Source organism: Tasmannia lanceolata, unplaced genomic scaffold, assembly GCF_043159265.1.
Source record: "Tasmannia lanceolata isolate RefF3 unplaced genomic scaffold, GAP_Taslan_0.1 ptg000054l, whole genome shotgun sequence".
Lineage (NCBI taxonomy): Eukaryota > Viridiplantae > Streptophyta > Magnoliopsida > Canellales > Winteraceae > Tasmannia > Tasmannia lanceolata.
The window spans coordinates 3,227,937-3,238,294 of record NW_027518731.1 but is presented as its reverse complement, the minus strand read 5'-3'; the positions used below and the strand labels follow the sequence as shown (position 1 = coordinate 3,238,294).

The 10,358-nt window shown below is 37.8% G+C and overlaps 1 protein-coding gene across 4 annotated transcripts; it reads right to left on the bottom strand.

Moving 5' to 3' along the window:
- Positions 1-2,714: 2,714 nt before the first annotated feature.
- On the bottom strand, positions 2,715-10,178 carry LOC143864697 (RmlC-like cupins superfamily protein). 4 transcript variants are annotated; one of them, XR_013241333.1, is made up of 4 exons: positions 9,782-10,178; positions 6,537-6,755; positions 4,539-4,650; positions 2,715-2,960 (listed from the first exon to the last, which is right to left on the bottom strand). XR_013241333.1 is itself a non-coding variant. In XM_077375466.1 (3 exons), exons 1-2 carry the CDS (start codon positions 10,003-10,005, stop codon positions 6,551-6,553), a joined length of 429 nt encoding a protein of 142 aa, XP_077231581.1. In that variant the 5' UTR covers positions 10,006-10,178; the 3' UTR covers positions 6,144-6,358; positions 6,537-6,550. The 4 variants fall into 4 exon arrangements, 2 of the variants coding, with proteins under 2 accessions (XP_077231581.1, XP_077231580.1); XR_013241334.1 differs by having other exon boundaries at positions 2,715-2,957; XM_077375466.1 differs by lacking the exons at positions 2,715-2,960; positions 4,539-4,650 and adding an exon at positions 6,144-6,358.
- Positions 10,179-10,358: the final 180 nt, after the last annotated feature.

Genomic DNA, 10,358 nt, shown 5'->3' with positions numbered 1-10,358 from the left:
ATGAATAAATGTTATAATAGTTTTAGAAATGATACAGTAAATGGCTTTCAAATCTACCCTAATATCCCATTTGCAAATATGATTAAATTAAAATATTTTGTATGGTTGTATCACAGTTAACAGTTGTAAAATCCCTACATAGAAATACAATTGTTAACGGGAAATGATATTTACGCCCCTTTTGCCAGTGTATGTTGCAATCATAGCCGATGGATTTTTCTGACATCAAGTCCATTAGTTCCCTTTTTTGTCGTTGATACACTGACACTGGGTGTCCCTGGTGATCAGAAGGGGCGTAAATATCACTTCCCTTGTTAACAATTGTATCACAGTTAACAATGGACTTGTATTGGGGGCGGGGGTCATGGTGTAAAATAGTAGGAGGGAATATATATTCGCCCCATCTTTACTTGGGACAGCCCCTGTAGACTGTAGTGTAAAATGGTAGTCGTGAATGCACTAGAGGAAGCTGTCCCTAGTAAAAGATTCTTTCTTTCTTTTGGTGGGGGAAGGGGCAATATCGCTTCCCTTATATAGGGTGTTGGAGAGTAGTGAACTAACAATAAATGAATGATGAATGAGAAAGACTAGGAAGAAATTCACTCCTAACATACCCTTCTTGGAACCACATGAGAGATATCTGCAAAATCATGACCGTTTATCTCATAAATCATCAGGAGGGCACACAAATGGTTTTGTTACGATCTAGAACAAACAGCTTATGTATAAGATAATGGGTTTTGCTAACGGCGTTAAGGTGCATTGAGAAAGGAATTTTACACATGTTTTGATAAAAGTGACTCAAAACATTTGTAAAATTCTCAAAAAATGTGAAAAATGATTGAAAAAATCCTTTCCCAATGCACCTTAACGAGCGCCCTTAGGACACCCGTTAGCAAAACCCTAAGATAATATACTCTAAAAGTCAACGGTTTTGATTTTCTTTTCAAAATCCTAAAAAAATATATTTTTAGATCAGAGTTAAAGTTTCATCAGATCAAGATGTTCTTTACGGAATTTGGCCGAAAATGTTAACTGAATTGAGATCAACGGATTCGATCATGTACACGTTGCACAACGCACAAGTAGGGCACGATAAGTGTCTTTTAGGAAAGAGAATAACAGCCTAATATTAAACGAGAAAGTGATATTAATGGGGAGATAATATTTTCACCCCCTCCCGCAGTACGCATTCGCCCCTTATGACATGGCATTCGCGGGGAGGGGGGATGCGCTTAGAAGCACGAAGCGGGTGCAGGAGCGGGGGCGGAGGCGGGACTGGGGGCGGGGAAGCGTGGGGTCTAGAAGAGTCTAAGTTTGGGAGCGTCATGGGAGCGTGTATGTAATATTTTCTTAATATATCTTTAAAAATTCAAGTACATCAAAAAATAATATTTTCTAACCATTTTCATATGTATCTTTCAAAATGTAAATACATCTAAAAGCTAATTTCTAACCATCTTCATTTGTGTGCACTCGTTCATCGTGCATTCTGAAGATGCACAAGCCTTTGTGCTTGCTCCAATGAAGGACTTTGAAGAGTTAGAGTTTGATGTAAGGAAGTTGGTGATGGTGGGACTTGTAGAGTAATAGAAGTAGGCTGGGGTGTCATTAGAGCGGTTCCCGTCTCTCTCAGGTCGCGCTCCCTGGAAGCTCCTTCCTAAGGAGCGCCGAATCGAGGTTCTGAGGTGGGAGCGGCACCCTGAGAGAAGGTTCCTGCTTCTAAGGGGATGCGTACTTCATGGGGGAAGAAAATATCATTGCCCTATTTAAATGGGTCCCACCTCTACAGTTCACACGTGGGACTCACGGCCGATTGATATTGTGTCCTTTGCCTTTTTCGATGGCCCAAAAATCAGGGCAATAATCAAATTGTCCCCTGAGGCCCTGATGAAGCAATTATAGCATGGTCGGGTGGGATATTAAGCTTTGATATTCGGGTTTTGTTTCCGTTGGTCACTTCAATTGTTTGATTGTGGGCCCCACTGCGGTCTGTCATAGTACAGGAATTACTCTGATCACAGCCGTTTGATGACATGGACCGTCGCCTATTTTCTTTTTAACCGTCCATTTGCAGGCCATGCATCTGACAGAATCATCATCAGGTTGTAGTATTTGCTGTGTTTGTCCGATTCGAGCAGGGCCCACTATTTGGACGGATGTGATGATGTAATTTATCAACCCAAAAAGTTAATTGATCTGATTGGTGCATTGCAACCAAATCTTCCCATGTATGGGCCCGCATGCAACTTTGGGCCCACGTGGTGGGCACGACTGTGGATGATCTGGCGTGAAGAATTAATCCTGCTCTGTCTTTGTACTTAAAATGGGTGTAAATGATTCCCCTCCCCCCGGGACTGGGAGTAATGCGCCCCTCTTGTAACTTGATTTGACGTCAAAAAGCGTTAAAGCTGCTCACAAGTCACAATCTCGTTAAGAGTGGGTGCATAATCCTATAGGGGGTGAAAAAATCATCTCCCAACCAATTTTATGCAATGTTTCTTCACGTAAAAAATTTATGCCCATTTTAGAGTTGAAAAATGGGGGTAAAATCTGTCTTGCACGCATTTTATGTGAAAAAACCCGAGCCGAATTTGTGGAAAATTCAATCTATCATGAACAATTTCCACTATTTTTTTTATCAAAATATCAGAGTAAAAGACACCCTCATATTAATAATAATAAAAAAAAAAGCACCTTCATATAAATAAAACTACAAAAAACATTTTCCCCCCATTGTTACTAGAACAAATGAATAAAAAGATTAGCTATACAATTTTTTTTGTTTATTTATTTCCTACAACATGAACAAAAGACAACAATGAGAAGCGATTTTGAGCCCAAAGCATATTATTGGACTCAAATTTACATTTAATTTTTAGATATATTTTTCAAATTTACAAAAGCTTAGTCCCATTTCTCCATCTCCATTGAGATCCTGCCACCCAGATCTTCCTCTTCTAACAAAGACAACAATGAGAGAGCAATCAGAAAGAAAGAACACCAACACAGTTTACACTGAAGTATGGTGTATATCACAGAAATAGATGCATTAAATTTGCAGAGAAGCATGGATTGAAATAGAACTAAATTATAATCAAAGCTAAAGCATGCTTTTGTTACTTAACAATAAAATCTTTCTTTTTTTTCTTTTTTTCTTTTGGTATTTTCGCCTTACCCCAGTATCTTAACCATTCATCTGATGCTCCTCTAACACAGAGATGCCATCACCTAAATATCATACTCATCAGAGGATCCGACCCATCCAATTTGAGGACTTGAATTTGGACCAGTGATCAATTTTCTTTCAATCATCATCCATATTTTAGTCACAAAGTATATGGGCTAGGATAAATTGATGGGTGTGATTTTTTGTAAATTCACAAAATAATAAGGATATTAATAAAAGCCTATCTTGGCCCAATGGATGGGAGACGATATAAAAACGAGTTTTTTTTGCCTATAAGGAGAAACGTGTTCCTGCGCTGCAACGCAGGACGTTATCTGCGCTTAAGTGGTTTATACCACCTCCCATTGTTTCGTTTAGCGGGTCCACCTTTGCAGGCCCAAAAAAAGCGACCAATGGGAGGCGCTATAAACCACTACAGCGCAGGGAAGCGCTTCCTCATTCCCTAATTTGCAAAGTATTTCTTAGTTTGTTGTTGAAAATTATGAAAAAACAAATTCTAAACTTCATGGATTTTTTTGTCTACAAAAATTGTTTAGTCTTAATACTTTCCATGTTAAAACAATCATAATTTTCATTAAAATACAAAAACAAAAATTTTTGTACAAAAAACATCCTACTTGTAGAGTTTCTTAAAGGCCATATTTGTCAAGGAAGTTTAATTTTTAATATATATTAATTGGGATTTGCTAGCGTCCATCGCATCGCAGAAGGCATTTCGCAGACAGGCTGTTGCATCTGACAGCAGCCAACCTCGTAAATGAAGACAAAACATGCTGAAAAGTGAGCCTGTGTGGCCGCTATCAGATGCACTAGCCCATCCGCAAAATGTGCCTTCTGCGTTGGACGCTAGCAAATCCAATATTAATTTGTTGTATCTAGGCCTCATTGGAAATATTTTTTAAAAGGATAAGCATTTTGGAAAATATTTTATTCGTCAGGAATTTATAAATAAAAATGCCTGTAGAGATGACACCCATTGGATGATCCTACCCATTCAATCAATCCCTTTTAAGCAAATGATCAGACATCACCATGATCGACAGTCCATATTACATGGGCAAAAGCGCATCTGTCAGCCATGACCATCCAATCTTTTCGATTTTGATCCCATGGAGTAGGTCCCACCCAACAGAGGGTCCAGATTATCTGACCATACACATTTGAAAACAATGGGGAAAAAAAAAGAAGATGAAAAGAAGGAAATGATCTTTCCAAAAACCCCTTCAATTTTGCATCCTCTTTTTGCCTAAAAAAAAATGATAGCATTTCCACCCTCTTTTCAGGAAAAGACAAAGAAAAGGGGGTGGAAATTTAATTTGTACGTACAAGAGAAAGAATTAATACATGCCTTCTGTATCGTCTGTCTCACTGAAAGCATGCTTTTCTGCATTCCAGCAATTGATGAAATACCGAGCGAACCACCGAATGAGAAATATAAGGGCTGAGATTGACAGAATTCGCTGCAGAATTACAAGGTACTCCATTTTTATTAGTAAGAGAGAGAGTTCAGGCTCTTTATGTAATGCCCCAGAGTTCCTACAAAGAGAGAGATTCGAGGCTCTCCTCCACTCCCAATACAAGCCATCTAGATTCTGAGGCAAAATCCAAAGGTAAAGAAACACCTTCATACCATGTCTCTATGCATTCGCAAAGAAAAGAATACGCAGTAGAGAACATAACGAAAGCTATCAACAGTCAATTAGAATAGCGTTTAATATGGAGTGCCATTTTTAAAACAAGAGCTTTGTTCGGACTGGCCATGCTGTATTTGGGCTTGAAATCACATAGACAAGTCCGCTTATTAACTGATTGAGGCCGTCCGATTACTGCAATTCCTGGCCCATGGCCGACCTATGGTGGGATCGACCAACGGGATGTCATAATTCAACCTTGTATAAACAGAATTAAATAAGAAAAACCAAGGCGAACCCAAACCCAAGTACGCAACCTTAGGGCCCATTGTAAATTTGCAAATGTACGGTGATTTTAAGATGTGAGAGCAAAAAACATGCAGATATGATCATCCCAACCAGCAATCCAACAGCCCATGTCCCTACCAAAGAACAGGTAAAAAAACAAAGGCCAGCAGCTGGTTCCAACCATAGTCACAAAATCACTAGATATTTTAACTTTTTTTTGTTCATATCCAAAAAAACTGGAAAAATAAAATACTAATAAAAGAGCAATGAATGATAGATACAAGGGAGCCCTTGCATAAAGAGCCAAAAAAGGGCTCTGGATTGCTACTGTCTCACCAGTCTTTATGCAAGGGCTCCCTTGTATCTATCATTGCTACTGTCTCACCAGCTACTAGATAAGCAGTCGAAGAAACTACTGCTACTGGAACAACAATAAACAGGTTTTGTTTCAATTCAATGCATCCGGCTAAAGAGGAAGGGGAGTAGGATCAGTCTGCTCTACTTAAAAATATAAAAATTAAATTAGGACAACAAGTAATAACATGAATTTATTGAATTATTTTTTGTGATATTTTTGCAATAAAAATAAAATAAGAAGATTTTTGAAAATGTTGTGGGCATAAAAAAAAATGTGTCCATGTCAAATTACATAATCTCCCCCATTTTCTTAAGTGGGCCCTGCACCCTAATAAGGGTCTAAATGTAAGTGGTCCCACTTGGGCCCAAATGGGAGGCCTACTGAGTGGCAAGTCCAAGGGCCACCAATTCAAGTACAACATAGCTCTACCAAACCCAAAAAAATAGGTAGTGGGACCCACAACCACATACACCACTATCCAAAGTGGTTGTGGCTAGTTATTGCTTTAGAATAGAGTATATAATGGCATTTTCTCTCTTTTCTAAGGGATAGCAAAAAAGGAGAAAGCAACTGGGGAGATAGCACACAAGGCAAGCAATATTTTTCAAAATCGCCTGAAAATTTTTGGGATTTAGTCTTTTGTTCAAAAGATAGCAATATTTTGAAAAAACATAAATTGGGATATTTGTGACTATATTCACAACAACCTGTATGATTACAACCCAGAGAGAAAAATGACCAGATCAGCTGCTCCTAAGAAATTGCAAGCCATCACAGGCCACGGATCGGATGGTTTAAGATTGGCCAGATGGGAGAGGTTTTACTCAGAGAGCCCATTGATAATGGGAACCACCATCCAAATGAGTAATATCACGGAACACTGGGCCCCATCTGGTATATTTTGCAAATTAGGGAGAGCATGAAACAAAGACAGGTATTTTTATCTAAAAATAGATAAGAAATCAGCTCACAAAAGGATATCAACCCACATTTCTTAACCGTGACAGTATGAAACAAAGACCCAGTTCATGGTTTTCAACATTAGATAGTTTTTACATACAGTACTTACCAAAAGAGATTGGGCTACTCAAAGTTGTAGTGCTTGTCCACAGCTTCAGAGACTTCCCAAGTGCACTTCATTCCTTTGGGGAACTCAACCAAGTCACCAGCCCCAAACTCCACAAATTCATCATGCCCATCAGGGTAAACCTTCACCTTCCCCTCCAACAAGTAGCATGTCTCTTTATCACTGTATGTCCATGGAAATTTGCTTGGAGGACAGCCCCATCTAAACACATAACAAAATTCTCCCATCAACCATACATCATATAGCCATCAGAAAGACAACCCAACAACCACAATGGCCGAAAAATCAAGCATAATGGACAATCCTAACATCCACTTAAGTGTGTTGCATCAGTAAAAAAACTAAATATAAGTAAATGTAATCAGATGGATAGTCCTGATCAAACATAGGCAGAGTCCACTATGTAATAGTGAGGATGGCTCATCACAATACAATGAGGTCCCACCCTACAGAAGCACTCTGCATAATATACATATGAATATACATGTGAGTGTGGTATACATGCGCATGTGTGCATGCCTGTGTGTGGATATGTGCACATAAATTAATATATCCATACTTCATATAATAATCATTCCCAAAAAAATAAAAAAAAATAAAAATCCATACTTCATATAATAGAAATTAGAAAATCTAGATCATTCAAAAAAAAAAACAGAAATTAGATAATCTAATGGGATGCCACAATTGCTTTTCCTAAGTATGTTTTCTTTAATTGGCTTTTTCCAGATATGTTGTTCATCTTTCATCACTCTTCCGTGGTTACAAAAATATAGTATGTTGATGAACTCAAGAACTTCAAAGCAATTAACATGGCAGGTAGCACCTGCAAGATAGATCCTTGCAGAATTGCTCCCAGAATGAATTTTAGAGACTATAGAAGGGGCCTTGTGCCATTGATTGTAATAAAAGAGCAGGGGGTAGGGTGGTTTGATGTTGGTCTTTCAATCAGAATTTTAAGAATGATAAGTTTAAGTCATTGGTAGTTCTTCTTAGTCGGTTAGATGTGCTTGTGTTATCTCTCCTATCTGGGCACCTGATCGTTGCGTTATGTTCTCGGTCAGGACCTTTTTCCTTTGATAGTTTTACTTATCTTTATGAAATTGGAGAAGTTCACTTCTTTGTTTCTGAAAGTTTTGGGACTGAATTGGTCACTTATGTTCTGTTTTTTCAAATTTGATATTCTTTAAAAAATTATACACCTAATAAATTTCAGCCAGAATCAGTTAGGTGTTCTCTTCCTTTGATAATTTTACTTAGATCCAATCGTTTTCCAATGCCTTCCCTGTATAAGATCTCGATTTTTCTTGAGATGGCAAGCTGGCAAGAAATTGCTAAGAAATTTCTATGGAGCTTTTGTTAGGGGTTCGGAACCAAAGCAATTGGCATTTACTGCTGGTCATTTCAATATTTTGCCTCTTAATATAAAAAGATAATATCTGATAGTCCGATTTCTTGGTTTATTTTGCTTCAGATATTGAAACTATTCTGTTGGCTTAGCTAACTTTTAGTATAGGCTCAGCTGTATAATAAATAACCTGTGAATAGACCTTTTTGAGGCCAAAACAAATAGGAGCTCAATTGAAATATTTATTTTATGAGAACCATTAAACCAAAATCATGATTAGCTGCATTGCCTAGACGCCTTGGTGGGTGTTACGTTATTGTTAAACCAAATAATGATATTCTTTATTTTCTATTGAGAAATTAGAAGCAACAGAAATATAAAACCGAGTGATTTAATTCCGTGTCCCAAAATCTTTCATATAAATGTCACAGTTGGCCAAATCATGAACTATGTGTGGCAATTTAAGGATGTGCCGTGCGTATGTTGTACTGTATCAAACCAAGAATGGTCTTCAGAAATGATAGCCTCAATAGAATGGTTGGGTGCTGTCTCACAATCATGATCAGTGGCTTCAAATATATGCTAATATGCAGAGACCTTGAGAGGTGTTATATTCGTGCTGAACCCACATGCGGTACTTCAATATGAAGTATAATATGTGTTCATGTAATCTTCATACCATCTCACATGTATTAGGGTATCATAGGTCTTGAATCTTGGGTAAACCTAAGTGACAAATTCTTAGTTTGTTATATGTATACCATATTTATTCTGTTGTAAATTATGATTAGTAGTCAGTAATTTTATATGTGAGTATGAGTACGGCCGTGTTCCCATTTCTAGATTTTTTGGGGTTTTCGTGTCAAACACCTTGTATCCGTGTCAATACCTGACGCACGAATTCGTGTCCACAGATCATAGGGAGAGCCTTATAGGGTCAAATGGTGGAAAGGTTTGAGAAGAGACGTGCCTCTTAGAATCTTAATCGTCTGAGTTTGGGTAGGCGATTAGGGACTTGCCCTTCTTATCAAATGAGCTTTGCTAGGATTGAATGTACATTACAAAACCAAAGAAGGGCAAATGGACAAAAAATAGGGTCTTGACTCTTGAGAAGGGGAGGATATAAGTGCAACTGTATGGAAAGGGGGCTCTGATGCAAGGGCTCCTAGTAGATGCAGAGGATCTATGTTTATTGTCTTTGTTCTTTCTGTTGTTTTCAATCCAGAGAAAAATGTATCTTTCCTACCTGTATATAAGAGAAAATACAAGCACTAGCAAGAGTATTCGGGCCAACGGAAAACTACAATCGAGAAACAAAAATTCTTGAGAAAGAAGAATTTTTTTTTTTTTTCCCATAAGTTTGTTTTAGAACCCACATCAATCTTCTATAATCATCACAGATAACCCAAAAAAAAAAAAAAATCCACAAATATCCCACCATAATCTCGAAAATTTGAAGTTTCTAACCCTAACAAGAAAACAAAAACCCTGAAGAAAACGTGGAGTTTCTCAGACTATAGAGAGAAACAAGCATTTCCCACTAATTTTCCACACTATTAACGCACAAAATGTAACTCAAGCAAGAACATGGAGAAAATAAGGGCCTAAAAAATAAATAGAATACAAGATAAAGGAATGATTTTTTTCTTCTCTTGTTTCAGAAACCCACTTGAATGTAGCCAATCAGAAATACAAACACAGAAGCATCCCTAAAATTCAACACCTAGAAAGCAGAGAATTCGAATCTTAAGTTCAATATTCAAAATCCAAGAAATAAACAAACCACTCAAAAAAGAAGAGAAAGAAAGAAAGGAAAAAAGAAAAGAAAAGATAAGAGTAAGTTCGTTCATTATTCGAAAAACGGAGAATAAATGCTTACTTAGGCCATTTTCTAACTCCGAGCTCCGCAAGCTTGGACTCAGGAGGGTTGTTTTCGATTTTGATACCCAGTTTTTCCGTGGCCATGGTTTCTGCTCTGATTCCGAAAGAGAAGCTCTGTTTTCTGGGTTTTGAAGAAAACAGAAAATGAGAAGAAGTGGAATAGAATTTGGGTTTGTATGCAGAAAAAGTAGTGGGAGGAGATTCACATATAATCGCTGCCATTTGAAGAGAAATCCTTAGAGAAAAAAGAGTTGTTGAATTTTTATTTTCTTTCTTACTCGTCGTCAAATGATAGACTAAAAATCCCTAGAAATAATAGATTTATTTTTTCTCACTTGGTTTACTCTCTCTGCTCCATTCATTCAAAGGTTTATCCTAACATTCATTGTTACGATTCTTTAAGATGATAGATCCCCCGTGGGCCTTCAAGAGTGGCATTCTATGTGATTTGGTCCCTCTAGCCATTCATATAGATGAGGAATGCTTCAACGGCAGTGATAAATCGACCCCTCCCCACCCAATTGATCTGAACCCTCTATAAGGGGCTTGCCTCTAGGAGAGTGACTTCCTCGCAG